General features: G+C 42.2%; 2 protein-coding genes across 4 annotated transcripts in view; both read left to right on the plus strand.

Annotated features, from left to right (window-relative positions):
- mmp17a (matrix metallopeptidase 17a) overlaps positions 1-4,116 on the plus strand; it is a 59,696-nt gene extending 55,580 nt beyond the window's left edge. For both annotated transcript variants that reach the window (XM_031855579.1, XM_031855580.1), the window contains exon 10: positions 2,114-4,116. In XM_031855579.1, the coding sequence (XP_031711439.1) occupies positions 2,114-2,439 (326 nt within the window). In that variant the 3' untranslated portion in view covers positions 2,440-4,116. The remainder of the gene's footprint in view (positions 1-2,113) is intronic.
- Positions 4,117-12,594: 8,478 nt separating this feature from the next.
- Positions 12,595-21,648, plus strand: part of ulk1b (unc-51 like autophagy activating kinase 1) — a 22,292-nt gene continuing 13,238 nt past the window's right edge. For both annotated transcript variants that reach the window (XM_031855698.1, XM_031855699.1), the window contains exons 1-6: positions 12,595-13,293; positions 14,167-14,259; positions 14,714-14,755; positions 16,390-16,422; positions 17,570-17,606; positions 18,930-19,103. In XM_031855698.1, the coding sequence (XP_031711558.1) occupies positions 13,204-13,293; positions 14,167-14,259; positions 14,714-14,755; positions 16,390-16,422; positions 17,570-17,606; positions 18,930-19,103 (469 nt within the window). In that variant the 5' untranslated portion in view covers positions 12,595-13,203. The remainder of the gene's footprint in view (positions 13,294-14,166; positions 14,260-14,713; positions 14,756-16,389; positions 16,423-17,569; positions 17,607-18,929; positions 19,104-21,648) is intronic.

Below are 21,648 nucleotides of genomic sequence, written 5' to 3' on the forward strand. Positions count from 1 at the left end.
GTGTGTGTGTGTGTGTGTGTGTGTGTGTGTGTGTGTGTGTGTGTGTGGTCCTCCCTTCCTATCTCTCTCCCTCACCTGCCTCTTAAAACCTCCTACATAAAGCTACCTAGCTCCTCTGGGTAGCTTTATAGCAGGAGGTGGGGTAATGTGATCATTATTGCAGCATGTCACGCCTGAATCTGCCATGTCAGTAATCTTTATGGACTCTGTGCATCTGTGCCTGTAAACTATTCTGCTCTTTTACCTGCTATGAAATGTCTATAGTGGCTTCTATAAAAGCCGAGCACTACACGTGAGAGTAAAAGAAGAATCTGTGTATGCGTGTTTAGTGAGCTCGCAGCAGGCGCCGTGTAATCATGTGTGGCATTAGAATGACATAAGCCATTATAATGAAAAAATGAATTGCGATAATAATAAAAAAAGAGAATCTTGTATGGAGTGACCCTTTTTCTTTTTAATTGTATTTTGATAGTGTACGTAACATTCACAACCTATTTTCCTTAATGCGTCTCAAACGCTAATCAGTGAAACTCACTGAGATTTAACCTCCGCAGCTAAATAGGTAGAAACTGAGAGCCTGCTTCCTAACTTGACTTAATCACTGTGCAGCATAGGGAGGACGTGGAGGATAATAATGTAAGACTCAATGACTCACAAAATATGAAGTTAACCAATAAGGCAGTTGTTAAAATTGAGAACTGTATGAAATACCGTCCTTGCGGAAAGTATAAGAAGCTTTATACTCTTTATTGAAATTATATTAACCGTAATGGAACCTAAGGCCATATCCACATCAAAGACGTACTTTTGCATTGCTTTGAACATGACCACATTTCGTCATATTAGGATAAATTGCATATATTCTGTATAAAGTCACTTTAACCCTATTATTTCCCTTTACAATGCCGGCATTAGGTCCACTGTTTAAGCGAGACCGGCACATGAACCAATTTGGTCATGGTGTCAATCAACGTATTATATTTGGACCTTAAGAGCAATATGAGCTCTCATGCTTGGTTGTAATCGCATAATCGCATCACATAAATGGAATAATGAGGAAATCCAGATTTTGTCCTGAGACTGAAAGGGTTAAAAATATGTATGTTCTAAAATATGTCTAAGTTTACGGGCTAAAGTTTTCATTATATTGTGTTCCTGGAAACAGAGCGAATATCATACATTTTGATAATTCTGAACACTTTAAAACTATTATATCAGCTTGGTTCTGGCATTTCCTTTGACTGGACGAGGGCTTTTGGTCCACGGGTGCTGGAGGAAGGTTGCCTGCTGTTCCCAAGCAATTACAATAGGTCAGATGCTGAGGACATATTGCCTTCCCTTTTGGATTAATAATGTTTACTTTAACTGGCATTGTTCCGGCGGCCTTTACCAAGCAAATCCCCTATAAGGAATGCCTCCACCTGCAGATTAGGCTTTGATAAAGCACTTGTGGATGTTCAAAACCGGTACAAAAAACAGCTAATTAGAAGCAGGTACTGGGTGCTTATTTCAGGCTACTCTCAATGGTAACAAGCAACCATCACCACTTTGCCCGGCAGGAACTCCCAGCTGAATATGTGGAAGCTCTTTTCCCCTGTCAGGTGTTGAGAGGTCTGTGTTGTCTCCTGGCTTTCGCCAGCTGTAGAGGTCCTGATCCAAGCTCTTTGATGTGTGTGGGAGCAGTATGTGTATATATACAGTATACAAGCAAATGAACATATACGCGCACCTTTAGGGCCAGGGACCTGGAGCCACATCAAAGCATTTATCTGCCTTTAGGCTGCTTCCACACAAGCCGGGGATGAAGCGAGAACAGTGCGATAGAGGGAGGAGGAGAGAGAAGTGAAGCAGACGTGGTGACAACTCATGGTGATCAGTGAGTGAAAAGAGACAGGCCTGTAAGAAAATCCCGGGTTTAAGAGATGGATAAGAAATACACTGAAAGGATGAGAATAATGCTGAGTGCATCCTTATTGCTCTCATGAGTGATAAATTAGCATTTTATTCTGACCTATGTGTTGTTCTAGTATTACAAAACATACATAATACCAACCCTCTGCTCTCGCTCTCTCTCTCGCTCTCTCTCTCTCTCTCTCGCTCTCTCTCTCTGAAGGCTCATCCTATTTCTTCAAGGGGAAGGAGTACTGGCGAGTGCCGAGCAGCGACATGGAGGCGGAGGCCGGATACCCCCGCCTCATCGCTACAGACTGGCTGCTGTGCACCGAGATGCAGTCGGACTCTCCGGACACGGAGCCCAAAAGCACGGAGACGAGAGTCAACGTGCACCATCAGCCGGACCACGCGGAGAACGGATACGAGGTGTGCTCCTGCACCTCTGACACCGCCTCGCCTTTCGGAGCGCGCCCCTCCTCCTCCCCCCTGTGGCTGCTGCCACCTCTCTGGACGCTCTCGCTGGCCCTCCGCTCAGAACCGCTATGATGCCAAAGCACGGGACAGACTTCTCAAGCCAGGTGCAGAGACAGAGACGCATCGACGGAGGGCCAGCGGTCACTCGGACTAAATACAAACGGGAACATTTTGTTCATATAAATATCAATTGGTATGTTTTTTCGCTATTATTTTTGCTGTTATTTATTTCACATGCCCATTCGATGGTCATTTTAAAAGCGCCTTGCTGTATGGGGCAGTACATGCAGTTATCATATTATCATGCTAGGATGTATCTAGTGGGCGTCCACAATGCTAGTGCCGTGCTTCACAAATTGAGTTACACAGAACCATAAGTTATATATCGCTCGGTTTCTTCTTGAATGGCTGAACTGTATAATTTTTGGGAGTAAGCTGTACTTGAGTGGGGCTGTGCTGAAATATGTTCACACGAAATTCAGCAGTATTCCAACAGCAGCCATAAGAATCACTTTTTTTCATGTAGAACAAGTTTACAATGATAACAAATGGCATCCTGGGATGTTAGACAGTTGAATGGTGACCTGAGATGGTGACAGGTGAATTCATTTAAAGGCATGTTTTTACCTTAAAGGAATAGTTAGGCGTGTTTCCTTTCTTGCCGAGAGAAGTATTACGCTACAACTTAGCTTAGCATTGAGACTGGAAAGGGGGAAAACTGCAAACCAGGCTTTTTGTTACCTTCGGACATAGACTAGCAGTTTCCCCGTTTCCAGTTTTTTATGCTAAGCTAACCAGGTCCAGGCTGTAGCCTTATATTTACCTTACACATATGAGAATGATATTGATCTTCTCATATAAGTCTCGCCATGAAAGCACAAATGGGTATCTTCCCAATGATGTCAAACTATTTCTTTAAATAGTGGCTGGAAAGTGGAACTTCCTGCCAGGCTGCTTACTGCCTTCCAGCAATGGAACCAACATAAATGTTTATGTTTAAGTTGGTTACAGTTAAGGTTATGACAGTGGCTGGGGTTTGTGCCCACCAATCCCTAGAGAAAGTATTTCAACTCTGGCAGGAAGAGCAGAGCTGTCTGCAGTACTCAGACCAGAGTACAGAATGCCATCTGGGATATACAGTAGCTACTGTAGACGGGTGAGTGAAACCCCAGCATGCATCCAGGCAGACAGCTGAAAGGTAGTGGAGATTGATAGTTATGTTAACAGATGAACGGCCCCATGGGATGCTGACAGGAAGACAAATAAATGGCATGCTGGGATGTCGACAGGTAGCTAGATGAATTGCATCCAGGGCTGTGAACAGGTAGACCGGTGAACACCAACCACAGCCACATGAAGAGAGAAGGGCACCCCTGTGCTGGGGGAAGTAGGACAGAAGTAGCAAGTCCTCCTGTAAGTCTGAAAGTCTAAATGTGTCTCGGTGTCTTAACGCCATTATCTCAGCTTATGTCTCTTACCTGTACTCCCACGCTCCTCGAGGAGCTGCAGCTCATGTATCAACCAAGAGTTCATTCTACACCCTGGTACAGAAACATCGCCTGCCATTTATCAGAGGCCGTATTGGTTTTGTGCTACTCTTTGGTATAAATATGGACAGATTGTGATTCCATATTGCTTTGATCAGATTACAGTTCACAGAGCCTTTTTCCCCCCCCCCTCACCGCTGGACGACGCCCTCTATCAACCCAAGCTCCTTCTGGTGTCGTTGTTATAAGGCCTCACGAGATAGCAACCGGATTTATTCTTGCTGATATATTTACCTACAATTTAAATAAAGACACAGATATATTTGAGTTGAGATGTCCCACGGTTACTTCAAAAATCAAAGTGGACTGTGTGTATATTTCAAGGTGTGTTTTCTAATGTAAAATATTTTTGTAGAAAAATAAAAGTATACGAATGAAGTTTACTGACCCGACTGTGGTCACGTGAGTTTGTGTGGAGACGGGTTATTTTGAGCGCTGCCGCTAATTTTTTATTTTTTAGCATCATTGAAAAGGAGCCCGGCCTTGAAGACGGATGAAGGAAACATGGCGGCTTGCAGACACCAACTGGGAGCTGCTCTCCATCTCTCTGATGTTCTGCATGTTTTCCTCTTGTAACAGTCACCGCTGCTCATCAGCAATGCGAACCTCATCACGTCAATCACACTGCACTCTCACTATGAGTGGCTTTGTGAACAGATTTGCTAGCAGAGGATTATATATATATATATATATATATATGCCCACGCTCTTTCGGGGTAGTACATCAGAGAAGCAATGTCACCTGATCTAAAAGATATTTAGCGGTTCAGATGCCGCTTAGTTAGATAATCAAAGTGAGCTTTAGGGGGTAAACCAAGATAAGTGCTTAGGAACACGGCGTACCAAGAGAACCCCATGTCAGTCACCGACTTATAAAATGAAAGCAATCAACTTCACCGAGAGGCAACCGATGACCTCTACCAGAATACGCACGGCTAAACTTTCAATCTGTTTCTAAAGTCGAATTAAGTTTAAAAAGCATTATTTCTGCCATAATAACCCTCCGGCTTGATTGTTTTATTATTCTGTTTTACAATTGCATTTTCTATTTCTTGCATCTTGAGATTGCGTGCACAAACTCATTCGTGTCTGGTTGTAATAGGTTCTACTCCTGTTACGCCTTTCAATATACGTACTTGTTCAAATTCTCGTAATTTATTATCATGTCGGTTTAAAAATGAATCCATTGTTATTCCCCCTGCATCTGCCTTTTGTCACGCCTTGCAGGCCGGGCTGTGACACCAACTAAGAGCCGCAATTTTTCTTCCCTCCTCTTGACACACTCGAGTGGTGTTAATTAACTGGTGTGGCTCGGCGGCCACCACGAGAGCACCTGCTCCCTGGAGGCGAACTCTGCGTGACAGGTCGCTTTTCAGCAGTTGGTTCAACTGATCCTACTTGAGCTGCTAACCCCTATATGTTAGAATTAAAAAACGGTAAGCGAGTATTTGTGAACAGGTATTTCATCAGGGAAGTGTATAATATCAAATCGTATTTTTTAATAGAACCGTTACATTTAAAGTTATTGCCTTTTCGATAATCATTTTATTTTATCAGCAGTTCCACATTCACTAAATTTAATTAATGCATCCCAGCCGGACTCGGTCTTGATTTGCACTGCTCTCTAAACTACTGTGGGAAATATTTCCAGCCAGGCAGGTTTGCATCATTAAAATTTAGACTCCAGATGCCCTGAGCTGTGACTGTTCCAGGTTTTAGGACCTAAAACAAAGTCCCGACTGAACACATTACAAATGCACACACAAAAAATAGATAATATTTTAGGATTTTTTTATTTTTATTTAATAGGAAATATGAGAAGTGAGGCGTAATCATGTTATGCAATGGATATCTTAGAGGAACCCTCAATGAAACCACTGATACAGCTGAGGCTTGTGTTTTAGAATAAATTACAGAAAAAATATTTATAAACAGACAAACTAAAGACAAACAGCCAAACAGATTATCTCAACATGTTCTCATCCCAACTCGTCACATCCTGGCGCTTGATCTGACCCCGATGAGTCACTTTCTAGCGCACTGGGTAGCCCAGCGCTTCAAACTATGATGCTCCACTACGGTCGCTCCAACACGTGGTTAACGCTAAAACAAGTACGTAACCTAAGTAAAACAAAAACAACGTAACTTAAGTATAGAAAACATCACTAACGTAACTTAAATATAACTCAACATGCACCAAAGTACAACCGTTCCCAAAGTCTCTGCACTGAGGAGATGTGATGTTGTCAAGAGCCCGGCTCCGAGTTGATGGATGTGAGGCAGTGAGGTAGTGAGGTTGAGGTAAAGGTCCACGGAGCTGGTTGGAGCTCGCATGTTGAGAGAATCATTCGGTGGACTTGTCAAACTGGGCTCTGGCAGCTCTCTGTGGTCACATTCCTTCAAAAGGTCATATTGAATTCAACACTTGCCCAACACACAAGCCGGTGGATTCGGCAGGAAGGAAGAGTTCGTTTCTACTCCCACTGGTCAAAGCTTGAGCCGAAGCATCGTCTCCACTCTTGATGTCTGGTGTGACAAAGTGACAGTGTTGGACGGTTCACCTTGATGGATGATATATGGGCTGGTGCTAAAAAAATAGACACATGGTACAAGCAATATAGAAAGCGACAATGTCATGCTCGAAGCACAAATAAAAAAGTGACTCTTTGTATAAACTAGACTGTCAAAATATACAGTAGAGAAAGAGTTTCTTCCATTTTTGTTTTTCAAAAAAATGACTTACATTGGCTGACACCTAATGTCAGTGAACAGAATAAAAAGAGAAATATTGGGCAGTTGATGAGAAAAGAGACTCCTGCCAGTCAGTCTGGCCTTTCCCTGGTGAATAAACTGACATTTTATCAGGTGATGACTGTGAATTGCATCTGAGGCCTTTAATCCGGTTGAGATAAAACACCAACACTCGACTTTCTAAAGCCTACTGTTCTCATGTATTATCCAAAAGGTAACAAGTTCAACGTGACTCATTAGAGCATTCAAAACAAACAACAAAGGTGTGCTGCTTTGCATGTAAATACTTTGGAGGTGTGCAAGCATGTGGATAGTTGCTACAGTTTGAGATTATAATAATTGTCTGCTCATAATCAGATAAAATGCCTCAAGTGATGTCACTTAGTAAGCTTAAAGATTACTATTTGCTATAGGGACTTGAGGCTTCATTAGATGCTACTAGCATAACACACCTAAATCTCCAACCAAAGTAATGTAGGTGGCAGATTTTGACAAGAAGAATGTTTGGAATAAAAAATATATGCTGCATTAATTTTAATCCTTTTTTTAAACGGTCCATTGTGAGCCTGGCAATGTTACAGGAGTCCAATGCTAAATTTGTGGAGTATTATTTTTTCAGCACTTTGTGAAACCCTTTAAATGGTCACGCAAAATGAACCTCTTATGGTGTTATGGAGAATATTGAACCATAAGTGGGCAAAGTAACCGTGATGTAACCCATTGATTTGTGGACTACTGTTTTAATGACTTGTTTGGCATTTTGGTCAGTTCTAAGACGAAAACATATACAACTCGCAGACTGGACAACGCTGGGGTAGCAACCTGTCAATCACAAGGTAGCCCCGCCCTAAAGCATACCCTGTTTATGGTCTATTTTACTCTAAATGGGACCATAATTTAGTAAATGAACATCATGCTCTATTGAAAAAGACTTTGAACTATTGTTTGAACGAATTAACTCCTGTTTACAATGTTTACTGAGGTGATAAATCAAGTGAGAAGTAGGGTCATTTTCTCATAGACTTCCATACAATCACAATGCAAGTTTAACGCACTTCAGCATTGGTTTCACTTTTCAGAACCAGAGGTTTCCGCCTGTATGTAACACAACTCCTAAATACTGCTGAACATGACCTCATCCCTGACTCCATAATACAAGTGTCCCTTTTCGTCTTCAAGTTGCAGGATCCTGCTTAGAAATTAAGACAAATTAATGAAAAGACCGAGTCGCCCATTAGCTTCATAGTCATTGAAAATACAATACGGTTAAGGGTTGATGAGAATGATCAGCAGTTATTAAAGCATTTATCATAGTGTGACCTCACTCAGCTACCGTACATTAACATAATGCTGGTCTGTGATGTGGCACCACTGTTAGTCAACACTGACACATTCAACGACTTATGTTTTCAGTGTGAGCTACTTGATGCTTTACAAAAGCTTTATATCCAGTCTATGAATACCAAAGTCTCCCTTGAGTCCGAGGCGCCCTCAGTTGTAATAGAGTGTATTGAATTTCCCTCTGCTTCTCAGTTTAATTATCTGGCATGACCTATTGGCGGGGATCACATGCTGGAGCATAGCAATGCAGTATGCAGACAAAACTATTATGCTGATCAAGTCTTAAAAGTTCATTTCAGTGCAGAGATGGGTTTGAAAAAGCACTGACCTTCATGGCAAGACGTGTAGCTATCCATCTACATGAAAAAAGGTTGGCCACCATTCAGCTGTGCAACCTCTTCTCCACGTGGTAGAAGGCTTGATGTTAGGCTGAACAGATGAGCAGGGCACCGTGCCACAGCACTTGATATTAGCTAAGTGGAAAGGAGGGGCCTTGGAGGAGGCAGCTGCCCCTTAGCCTTTGGTCATGGAGATAAAAGTTCTTAATAGTAAATGTGATTTCAAAATATACAAGGCATGTACCTCGCAGTGGTTTACAATGAGGAGAACCAACAAAATAGGGGTATGCAGAAAACACAAATTCAATCATACACATTTAGATTCATTAATTTAATGTTTCTCTTGATGGTGAGGAATTGTGTTGACTGTAATTGACTGAAAGGTTTATCCTTACTGTACTGTACCCTTGCCTCACTGAAACACTTACCCAAACCATATCCTATTCTAAAATATGGTTGGGGACCATGTTCTGGCATGTTTTGAGATAAGTCCCCGTAATGTATCTGTGGGATAATGTCCCCACAAAGCATGCATGTGTGCGCACACACACACACACACACACACACACACACACACACACACACACACAATGCACCCTTGTTTAATTGTATTCCAGATACGGAATGTATTGATATACTGCAAAATATGATACATCTAAGATGAATAATTATATGGAATACATAGTCAAAGATAGTTGGTTGGGCTTTTGTAAGGGAAGCAAACAAATTAGTATGCATAAGTAAGCTTATGTGCTTTCTGTATGCATAGTTGTCCTTGAGTGATCATTGGTATGGTTAAACATGGCTAAAATGCATAAAAACAAAGCACCCTGATAAAACAAGGCATTATGCCCTTGCATGGACGGGATTATTATGTGTGTGTGTGTGTGTGTGTGTGTGTGTGTGTGTGTGTGTGTGTGTATGTGTGTGTAGGTGTGTGTGTGTGTGTGTGTGTGTATGAGAGCATGATGCAAACTTATTTGCACAAAATCTTGCAAGGCAACATGATCATAAACCTCAAAGTTTTAAGACCCTGCAGGAAAAACCCCAACAACCCAAATTGCTGGTTAAAGGAATGTCCAATCCCTTACCCATCAACTACATGCCAAGGCCTGGTGATATAATAGGTTAATCATTGGTTCCTCATCATTGGTTAATCATCAGTCCTGTAAAAGTATGTAATCTGCCTAGAAACAAGCGATGGACAACTAAGGGTCAGAAAGTGCAGCGAGTCTCCTGTAGCTTCAGAGAGCCTAGAAGCCACGGTCAATGCTAATGGAGTGTGGATGCATGGGTGTTAGTGTGTGTGAATGTCATTCTTAATTCGGAAACAGAGGTGGAAGGCAACCTGTTATTTATTGTGTCATGATAATCCATTTACATATTTGAATTTTACAGACATCTCACGTTTGTATACAGTGTGCAAGTACATTGAGACACTGCTGGCTGTGGAGCCCCATTCTCTGACTACAGTGAATACCTGTTGAAGGCCTTTGCATCAACTTTCTACAGCAGCGGCTTAATGTGTGACAGGAAGAACCAATCAATCATTCTGAGTGAGCCGCAGAGCAGAACTAAAATATGTATAGAACAAATTTAAAAAACAGAGCAAGCCCCCTGCAGAGTGGACATCTGGAATGGCTGGTGGGCTGCTTTCAGCAAAATGCACTCGCCCTGTTTAACCAAAACTTTCTGTCAAAGTGAAACACTGAAGAGCAGAAGAGTAAAAAAACTCAGTTAACATTTGTTACATAGAGAACACATCACAGCATCAACTATACAAGTGTATGTTGGCCTGCTCAGCACAGTCGGATTCTTGGCTCGGGAAAAGCACGATAAGTAATTCATGATAGCATGCACCGGTGTTGTTGGACAATGCTGCACTAGTATTACACAATGACTGGCTGTCATCTCACTTGATATCAGCTAGGATACAACGGCTCTTTGATATCAGATTGGCGGTGAGAGCCGGATGTTTCAAGGTGATCTTACTGGTCCTCACTCTGTGTCAAAACATCAAAACAATGTTATTCCTGAAAAGCCTTCCACCTTTAAATAATATATATTTGACAATGTGCTAGCAACGTTTCCACTGGAACTCAACTTCTCAAAAGCTGTCCTTTGAAGACTGCAGACTATTTCTCCAGGTAAACTGTATTTCATGATGCTGTCACTGATCTCATGATATTGCTCAAGTGAATATTGTCACACTATTGTCCATGTCTGATTATCCAAAGACTAAGATAAGATAAAAATAATATAATGACCTTATGCCTTGTTTCCATGACATTTTCCAATCGGTGTTTATATTAAATAAAAAGGTGGTCAACATGATCAATATGCACTCTTTTGCAGGCCTCTACCGCCCTCCTCTGGTACTTAAATATACAGAACGTGTTTTAAACGTTTATTTATTACCTCCTGGGCAGATTAACTGTCTTGTATTCATGTGTGTAAAGGGCATCAGTTGAACTCTAAGAAACTCATGCTGGAATTCTGCAACAGGAATTCACATCAGTCTTTTTGCTTTGGTCATAATGCAGAAATATGAGCACATTCATCATCTGCACTTAAACTGTGGAAATACTTTCCTCTCAAGGACAAAATATGATAATTAAGGCGACTGTATTAGTCAGACGTGCATCCACTCAGTCAACCGAATTGAAACAAAAACACCTTACATTGGATTTAGCCGCCGTGAGAGACCCATTTAATTTATAGTTATGGCTGCATTTAGGAGCAGTGGGCTCAGCATCTCGGGGCTCTCCCACAGCAGCTGTCCTCCAGCCTTAAAAGAGCCCTTGGAAAGTTGCCTGCTCAGATGAATTGATACTTAATTAAATGATCATTACGAAGCTTGCATAATGCTGGGCAGACTATATCATAACGTAAGTGTTACCATCTTATTTGGATTCTGTTCAAATGAGCATCACAGATAAAGACACCCAATTAACCTATAGCTCAGACCAGTAAGCAATCACCTATATAATTAGACACTTCTTCATATCCCGTTGGAAAACTCAGAGGGAAATCTCAATTAGCATGTCACTGCAGCATCACTATGCAGGTACTACACAGTCACAGGCGTGTATAAATAGCTCCAATTACATGAAGATTGCACCAGTCAAAGTCCTCCGAGATCACGGAGTATTTGTTTCCTTAATCAGTCTCATTAGCTGTAATATCACCGGTGTGAAAACATCAGCTCTTAATTTGAATTGAACTGTTGTGCTTTCCATCACATAAACACGTTTTAACCTGACCCGCCATTGTTTAACAGTTGGTGGCTTGGCATTTCTCCACTGTAATCACCTTCCTTGCAATCAACAGCAACACCCTCAGCAATAGTAATTAAAAAAAACAGCAATAAAAAGGGTATGGTTGCTTTTAGCTGCTTGTTTTTTTTCTGTCTGTCCTCTCTGTCTGTGTGCAAATGATTATTATTGTACATGAGATTAGTATGCATGCTCTCATTCTAGTTTTCCATTCAAACTCCATCCATGTATGACAATATTAAGTCTTTTCCCACATTTGATCGGTGATAATATTCATTTTCAATTCTGTTTAGTTTCCATAGTGTTTCTTGTTACTCTATCTTCAAGCCATCTGTGTAAGTGGGCTATTAGATTCTTGTTTTAATCATTCTTTGTCCAGTTTTTCTATGCCCTTCCAACCCTTTCCTCTCCGCTTTAATGTATTCTACTGCTTTTGATAGTCTTTTTCTGCTCCTAGTGGTGAGTTTACAAAAAAGGTAAAATGTTGTGAAGTCACCAATTCAAACTTTAATCAAGGGAATATGCTGTTAATCCCCCCTGTTATAAAAGCAGTCAATGTTTATATGAATGTTGTAAGACAAATAGCACATACTTGAAATCATTTTTTAAAAACATTTGGCCAACAGTATTCCTAGAAAGCAGTAGCTAGTTAAAAATGAATATTAAGACTGTCTGAAACACACGGGAATTGTAGATACTACCGTAAATTACTGCATTGTACCTGCCTACTGTTTATTTTCACGACATTCTTCTTCATGTTTCTTCTCACGTTAGCCTAAAGTAAAATACACAAACCCACGTGCACGTATATATGACGTACTGTCTCGTGACATACTGTTCGACACGTTTAATATTAAGAGACAGTCCCTTGGTTTTCAAGTCTAAAGTAGTTCATCAGCGAAGCCAAAGCAGATGACAAAACGCTTTCACTTTTATGACCGAGGACCCTGGCCGTGACGTCAACCCTACAGCTGTAGTTGCTCTGCGCATGCGCTCTTGTTGCAGAGGCTAGACGCCGTCTGCTTTTGTCGGGACCATCGATGCTACGACTTTCGGCGAGTCAACTGCGAATTGCAAGATATAAACGGGACAGTTCGCGGTATTCTCCGGTTATTGGACGTTGTTTGCTCGCCTTGAGCTCACAGTCGGCGCTTGTTTCGCCGTGTGTACGCGTCAGACGACAGAAGCGAGGCTCCCCTGTATACAAACAAAACGCAGCAAGCTGCTGGCTTTTTTTTTTTTTTTTTAAGGTGGCACGTCAGAGAAGCTGCAAAAAAAACAACAACACTCGATTCTCGTTCGGTAAGTTCGCTATAACTCCGTGTCGGCAGCGATGTGAATCACCAAAGAGGTTTGTTAGGAGTTAAACTCCATAACGTGTGCGTGCGAACATGAGAGAAGAGGATAGTTTGTTGTCAGGAAGGCAGCTCATGGCAAGTGGACGAGGAGGCGAACATCCCTGCTGCTGCTGCTGCCCCTACTCGACCGAGGAGAAAGGAGCAATTGCGACCCAGAAGTGCGACCTGAGGCCTCCTGGTCAATTGTCCGTCTCCAAGTAGTAGAACACCACTCTTTGTGCACAATATGGAGACGGTGGGGAAATTTGAGTTCAGTCGGAAGGACCTGATAGGACATGGCGCATTTGCTGTCGTCTTCAAAGGCAGACACCGAGAGGTGAGTGTTTTCCTTGTCTGTTATTCATTTTACTTTTTTTGTTTTGCAAAAATGAAATGAAAGTTCGCTAGAATGGTTCGGTTGTAATATTAGCCGTGAATCGCATTTTATTGGCCATCTGGTGTATTTGTTGTCATTGTACGGCCTTAAGAGGCCTGGGCTCACGAAACAGGATGTTCCTAAAAACAACACAGTTAATGGATGAAATGCTTTATTTTTTTAATATATGCGAGGTTTTATTAAATGCATGGATTATTACTCAGTGAGGGTCCTTATTTTCCGTCTGGTTTGGCAGATGCTGCACGTCCATAATCCTGTTAAATTTGAATGTAGAGCAGCAGAATATTATTGTTTCCATAAGAAAGCTCCACACAGAGACCATTGATGAACAAGCTGTAACATGCCCTACGTAATGAAAGAGTATAGATTCTGATGCACACTGGTAATACAATATATCACATCAGCTAATGCAGTCTAGGGTAAATGGAGGCCTGAATATCTGTGTTGCTTTATTAGTAAATAGGCAGATCAGATCCATCTATAATAGAGGATAATGGCATCTTAGAACACATATGTATACATAATACAACACATTCAAATATGCTGTAAGGTCAGAAAATGCAGGGCAAGGGAGTTGCATTATATTGTAGGAAATAAGGTCTGTAAAGAGTCACTGACTGCTCTACAAAACTGTCTCAGTAAGCAGACATTTTGGACATTGAACAAATTTTTCTGTGTGTCCTGAAACATACTGACACTTTCACTGTAGTGCAAAGACAGGTAGATCTTCATAAACATACAAGGATGCAGTGCAACACATTGCTACATAGCATCCGTCCCAAAATATATTTAGCGTGTAATGTTTCCTTCTAGAAACATGACTGGGAGGTGGCGGTAAAGTGCATCAACAAGAAGAACTTGGCCAAATCCCAGACACTGTTGGGGAAAGAGATTAAAATACTCAAGGTAAGTCAGAAGCTCTCAGAGGCATTCTTTCCAATTATTAGATTACTGTTTATTATAATGAACACATGCAGTAAAACAAGCATTTGTTTGTTTGAGACCAAATAACACCTGAGCAAAAAAACACTTTCTGTCCTCACAAGCGGTAGTGAATCCCTGAATTCCACCGTGCTATTTCAAAGTGTTATAAAGTGTTTATTAGATAATTTGGTCAGTGGTGTGGTAATAAACCATTTTGCTGTAGTGAACAACTCGGTGTCTAGAGCTGGAAAGATGCCATATTTCAGAGTGAAATATTAGTTATCATTGTGACAAGATCATCATGTAATCATCGTAGTGAAAGTAAATGTTATGTTTTCTGCAAACCTCATGGCTGCACAAGTCAAGTTAAACATGTAAAAACAACGAGGCATACACCATCCAAATATAGATTTTATTTTCTCTGTCATTTCTGCAGGAGCTGAAACACGAGAACATCGTTGCATTACTGGACTTTCAGGTATGTAAAACAACCACTGGCGGCTGCTATCTGGGCCGTGTCAGGATCAGGCCGATTGAACCGCGCTCATGGAAGTAGAGCAGATGGGCCTTGTTGGATGCGTCTGTTCCAGATGACCCACTTCATTCTCACGCAGCTTGAACAGACTTGTTTTCCCCCTACTTGTTAAATGAGGCTTTTCTACATTTGTTTGTTCTGAAAATAACATCTTTCTGTTTGATCTTGTCGAGGCATGCTTTCCCGTGTACAGCAAAATCCCTGTAAAAGTTTCAGTAAATACTTCTGCCTTTGTGAGCTCGGGGCTTTCGGTGAATTGTCTGTATCTCTGCTCGTTGCAAGAGATACGTCGCCAACCTTTTTCCAGGCACAAAGCCGCGGGTGCCGACCAGGTGTTGTTGTTTGTCCCACACAGCCTGTGCACGTACACATGTTTTCAGATACCAGAAACTAACCTCTAACGCTAACTGGGGTGTCGCATTGTAAGGTGAGTGAGAATCCCCAGCAGTGTTCTTTTGCCTGAAGCCCACAAACCAGTCCTATAGCTCACTGCGACAAACACCTGCTGGACGATTCAGACAGCCCCGACACGAAGACGCATCTCAACCCGCCGTGTGTTTCTTTTGTCTTTTTTGGTCCCGTTGGTGACACGCTGCGATCTGGTTCAAAACATCTCGTGTTCCCATTATTCCCGTCGTGCCATCTGACGACACTGCATTTCTGCACAATGACGCGCGTTGCAGGAATGTTGACTTACATCCTTGTTTCCTTGCTGCGTCTCTCATGATTCTGGTCTGGCCGCGCTCTTAGTTTCGAGTCTGCATGCATTTCTTTTTGTTTTCATCCCATATGAAATCTCGTAATGAAAACTGTTTATTAATGAACTCTGGATTAATACAAATTCGTCAGGCCTCGTCACCTGACCCGGAGATGTGTTTTATTGATTGAAGTTGACCGTTCGTACCAAAATATGCGATAATGCAAGTAATCCTTGTTTTGCAGACCTGATATACACATAATACACCTGTGCCGTCTTCATTATTTCAAAGCAAGTCACAGCGCGAGATGAAAAATGTCCCCTTCAATGCAACTCCAGACAATCTTATCTCACTGAAAGTTTGGTGCTGCTGCCGGAGAGGCAGCCGGAGGAAACCAGATGGTTGTCTCTCTCTTTACTGACTGGTCGGTCGGTTTGCCATCCGGCTTCAATACAGCCAAAGACAACCAATTTCAAAAGGCCCGACTCAGCTGAACTATAGAAAGCAGCCTGGCCTCTGACTGGTAGATTCAACAAGATACTGAGCTGAGGTCAGAGTGAAAGTCCGCAGTCATCTGTTGCCATGTGATAAGATGATGCAGGCAGAACTGTGTTTTCTTTTTCACAACGTGTGCCCTCAGATTGGTTTAGAGAGGCTGAGAGGGGAGATGGGAGAGGGAAATAGATAACAGATGTTAGAAAGGTTGTTAGAACTCTGAATCCCCCAAATACAAAATAAAAATTTAAATTTGTATGTTTCTCCAATCCGGATCCCCCAGCTCGGTTCGCTCAAACATAATGGCCACCTGTTCCTTGCTTTGTCTGCCACTAACATGTGTGTGTTTACCCCCCCATACACTCTTATCTCTCCCCTCTTTAGGAAACTGCCAGCTCGGTGTACCTGGTAATGGAGGTAAGCTTGTTTGGCTTTGTTTGCCAAGCGCTGTATTGTCTCAGCCTTTTTGCAGTCAGCGCTGACGAGGCCCGGGCTATAATTAGCTTTGTCCTCAGGCATCAATGGAGGGGGAGGGGGGGGGGGGCAATGGTCACTGGTTAACATCCAAATGCTGCTCGATTTTTTTACAGTGACTTACTACTGTTTCCCTTGATCCATAGGTAGTGTAGTGTTTGTGAATCTTGTTTCTACTACTTCACTTTACGAGTACTTTGGCCTCTGGACTGATGCTCAAAATGTAACCAGTAATGTTCAGCACGACAAGTGCCTCATACAAATGTCTCATTCCTGTCATGCTAGCTCTCCAGACATCATAATTGGCCGTTTGGGTCTTTTAGAGTGCATGTCAACTACTATTTGTGTTGAGTTCTTTTTAATGTGCGTTGTGCGGACACATGCAATATTGTGTTCGCACATTCAGGCCAGCCAAGCAGAAGAGCTCACTCAGACACAACTTCAACAAAAGTGACACTTGCTCGCCAGAGGCACCCGATCTCAAAATGCAGCGTTCACAGTCACGATGAATACTGAGAGCTGCAGGGAAATCTGGGAAAAAACGATTTGGAATGTGACTAAGCAGAAAAAAAAATATATTTATTTATATTCTTTATGTGCATCTTCGTTAGCTTCCAGTGTCCCCGGAGCACCGCATAAAGTAATACAACAGCAATTAAACATCACACTGCATGAGTGGAAAGACAAAACCGTGACATTTGGTAAATGTTGTCTCTCTATATATAATCTTAATTTGTTCATGCTTATCTCTGTGTCTTGGGGAAAGGAAATGACTGAGGCAGCCTTTCATAACACACCTTGTCCTTTCCTGGATTCATTCATATTGATGCGAGCATGCTTAGAAATTTGTAAAGGCATCACTCTCCAGCAAATCCTCGCTCTGATCTCTTTCACTTTCTAGTCCCCTCAGAGGCAGGCTGATATCAGAGACTCCTTCACTATGGTTACACTCCAGCCTCTGTTTTACCTGTGTGTCCTAATGTTATTCCATTTCATCTCTCCTTCTTTCACCCCCCCCCCACTCTCCCCCCCCCCCCCCCCCCCTTCTCTCTCTCCCCCTCCTTGTCTCTCTCTCTCTCTCTAATCCCAGTACTGCAATGGGGGAGACCTCGCTGACTACTTACACTGTAAGTGCAACAAATCACCTCCTAAAAGCTGTAGGTGCTTCTTAGTAGAAAACAAACAACAATGGAACTGATGTTGAAACGTCGTCTTTGTTGCTCGGTGACGAGAGAGGGAGAGTCCTCGTCCCTAAAGCCTCTCTTTATTTCTAAAAGCCAATATCATAAATACGAACACGAACAATTTCTGACAGTAGAATAATCTTAACTTTTTAGGTTTAAATCGCTAAAGCAACCAATTAAGGCATTTAAATCCAGAATGAGGATGTTTGGATAGGAGCTGCCGGTTAAGACTGATTAGTAGAAGAGGAAGAATTATTTCTCAGCTCTGTTAAATCTACCGAGGAGATTGAAAGAGTGCAAACAAAAGGGAACAACTTAACAGTGAAATATGCGCCCCAAGGCTGCCATCCAGGTCACACCTCTGCTTTTTTTTTTTTTTAGGTTTCCTGTTTGACCGCAGGAAGCTGCCTTCTTATCTGGGGCCCTGAAGACAGATTTGATGCTTCAGTATCAGCTTCAGGCTTAAAAATAGACTTTAACATGCAGTGTAATACAACCACATAGAAGCATCCCTCCTGTATTTGAGAAATATGTCATATACATACAGTACACCACCTCTTATAAATATGCTTTTTTTTTTTCATTACTATGCTAACAAACCTGGTCATTAAAATAAAGTCTGTAATTCTGTCCAGGTTTGCCACATCTCTTAGCAGCCCGTGCACTCAACACGTCTTTATCTGTCAACGTGGGCAGTCTGGGGAAATAAAACATCTAGCCGTCTGCAGACTAATTATAGCTCGAGCTGCTAACTTCGTCTGCCAGGTACAGATAGTCTAAATAGAGGACCTATTTCAGTAATAGTCTTTCCCTCTCTGGTTCAAAAAAAAAAAAAAAAAGAAAAGTGGTTTTGGATCCACTACCCACTTTGTGCAATGAACAAAACTTTTTTTCTTCCTGGCTCGAGTCAAGCCTGAGTCTGGCTTTACAGGAAGGGAGGCGGACCCAGAGAGGAATTCAAGACAAGGGAGGGACTCTCACATAGAACCATGTTGACCCACCATGAGACGAGGGGAGTGATTGGAGGGAAGGAAGAGACGAGGGGGCAGGAGGTGGCAGTGGGGCGATGTCACAGAACAGAGAGGAAAAATACATCTTAGAGATATTTTTATTAAATTAGAAAATCTATGTAAGAAGGTTATTCAGTTCCAATCTGTCTTCTACACCCCCACCATGTTTCCTCCATCAGTAATGAATCAATAAACCACGTTGTACACCCAGTGTACCAAAGTTAACTTGTAGTCAGTAAACATTGTTTCTCTGTAGCCAAGGGCACGCTGAGCGAGGACACCATTCGGGTTTTCCTGCAGCAGATCGCGGGGGCCATGAGGGTGCTACAGGGCAAAGGCATAATCCACAGGGACCTCAAGCCCCAGAACATCCTGCTCTCCTACGCACCGGGACGCAAGTCTCACTCCAACAACACCTGCATCAAGATCGGTAGGTTTCGATGGCACGAGAGCCTGCGGGCATGTGCACGTGGCGGGGATGGCATGTGCGTGTAGTGTACTTCTTGAGATTTTTGATATTAAAGTGATTTTAAAACATGGCAGAAATTGGTTTAACCCAGTAGTATCTATTGATTAATATAGGCAAACAAGTTTATAGAGATAGAGTCAGAAAGAAAAAATACCAAGAAAGTAATAACCCTATCCATAGATACACTTGAAGTATGTTTCGAGTCTGGCTCATTTGACCATAAACAATGAAGTTGGTTTCACAACAAATAATGGCCGTTTTGGAAAGTGTCATGACCAAGTACTGAGAGCGAGTTTGTGTTGTTCAGCTGTTTGGAAACTCCGCTAATCCTTAAGCCTATTAATTCCTGTTCACTCTGGAGAGAATTGATTGCCTCGTGGGAGTGAGGCTCCCAGTCCCTGCAGAACGCTATTATCCTCACCACTCCGGGAAAACTGTCACAGTCACACTAACGAACGGGCCCGTTCACACTCATTGTACCTACGTGGATGCAGGTGCTGGCACACAAGCACATCCACACGGTGTTTAAGGGATTACTGAAACATGTTGACTCGTTACAAAAGGCTGTGTGCTCAAGGATATTAGGTATTATTTGTTGAGTTGTTAAAATCTAATAATAGGAGTAATATAATGAGCTACACAGAGATTATTTGGAGTATTTAATTATATATATATATATATATATATGTATAGATATATATATATATGTAATTGGCAAGTGTTTTATTAAACCATAACTCCCTGCGGGGGGGTGATAATGTTGCGTTCTCATCATACCTGTAATCACAGTGAAGCATTATTCAGTGTGGCTTTGTGGCACAAGGCAGTAAAACTGCCTTGTGCCAAAGCACACTGTATATTATCCATCGGGCTTAATCATACTACTACTACTAATAATAACAATCAGGTTTATCCAAAAGTTTGGCACGCTTCTCCTCACACAGCGTTGCCAACAGCGGCGTGAAAAATATATCAAAACGTGCGGCCTGATCGGGAATAGTCTGCAATCAATTTTTCGGAGAGATGCGCCAAGCGGTTTTCCCGGAAAACCCCGAAAAACGGAGCAAAATGAAGTTTGGCGTGCTTCTCCTCACACAGTGTTGCCAACAGCGGCGTGAAAAATACATCAAAACGTGCGGCCTGATCGTGAATAGTGTGCCATCTATTTTTCGGAGAGATTCGCCAAGCGGTTTTCCCGATAATTCCCGAAAAGCCCCAAAAACTCAGCAAAATTTCTCCATTCATTTGAATGGGGTTCCGCGTGAAGAGAGCTAAAAAAACACTTAACTTTGGGCCCATATTGACGAGCCATACATTAACGTAGAAACATGATTCAAAGTTTAAAACGTAGACAAAACGCTGCACTTTATTGAGCCAAATGGACATTTTGATAGCTAGCACAGTTTTCATGAAGTCACAGATTAAGTTTCATGAAAATTTTGGGTCCGTTTCAGATTTTATAATGGGTGTGTATTGCACGGCTCGTTAAGAGCTAGAGTGAGAGCATAACCGTCAGAGTGGAGCGGAGCAGGAAAATCTTCTGTGATTTTTCCAAACAAATTGCTCCAGCTCCCACAATTTTTACTCTTTATACACCATTTTTGGCCAAAAAGCTTGGAAATGTTGTGCTGTCGCACACAGATGTCTGTGGAATCCAACGGACTTACACATTTAGCTCAAAGAGCCACAGAGCGACATGAACTCCAGCCAACTGCTCCATTAGACTCCATGTTAAATCTGACCACTCATTTCTCAAAGAAAGCAGACGGTACCAGTTTTGCATATTGTGCTCAAGCTCACATTTTTAACACCACAAACATAAAAAACACATCTCGCGTTTGCCAGAGTCTTATCTTTCTCACGGTATCGATATTTTATTGATTAGTCTCATGGTTTTGGTATAAAGGGCATATGTTTGACAGGTAGTTTTGTTGGAAATCACTGGTTACTCTCTCTCTTAATTAGCCTCTAACACACAGGTGCTCCAATCACCAACATGCACCCAAGCACACAGGTGTTTATATGAGCTCATTAGTGATGTTGATAAACACACAGAGGCACTGAGACACACACGCACACACACACTCCTCTCCCTCTATCTCTCTCTGTCTCTGTCTCTCTCTCTCTCTCTCTCTCTCTCTCTCATACAGTCATTCAGGTCTTGGAGACTTTTAGAGGACTCCCCCCCCATTTTAAAATAAAAGCCTATAACTGTCTATCTGCCTGTCTCTCTCTCCCACTCACTCAGTCCATCTAACTGTCTGTCTGTCTGTCTCTCTCTCCCACTCAGTCAGTCCATCTAACTGTCTGTCTGTCTGCCTGTCTGTCTCTCTCCCACTCACTCAGTCCATCTAACTGTCTGTCTGCCTGTCTCTCTCTCCCACTCACTCAGTCCATCTAACTGTCTGTCTGCCTGTCTCTCTCCCCCACTCACTCAGTCCATCTAACTGAGTGTCTGCCTGTCTCTCTCCCCCACTCACTCAGTCCATCTAACTGTGTCTGCCTG

The sequence above is a fragment of the Anarrhichthys ocellatus genome, unplaced genomic scaffold, assembly GCF_004355925.1.
Source record: "Anarrhichthys ocellatus isolate YVR2014 unplaced genomic scaffold, GSC_Weel_1.0 scaffold16, whole genome shotgun sequence".
NCBI lineage: Eukaryota > Metazoa > Chordata > Actinopteri > Perciformes > Anarhichadidae > Anarrhichthys > Anarrhichthys ocellatus.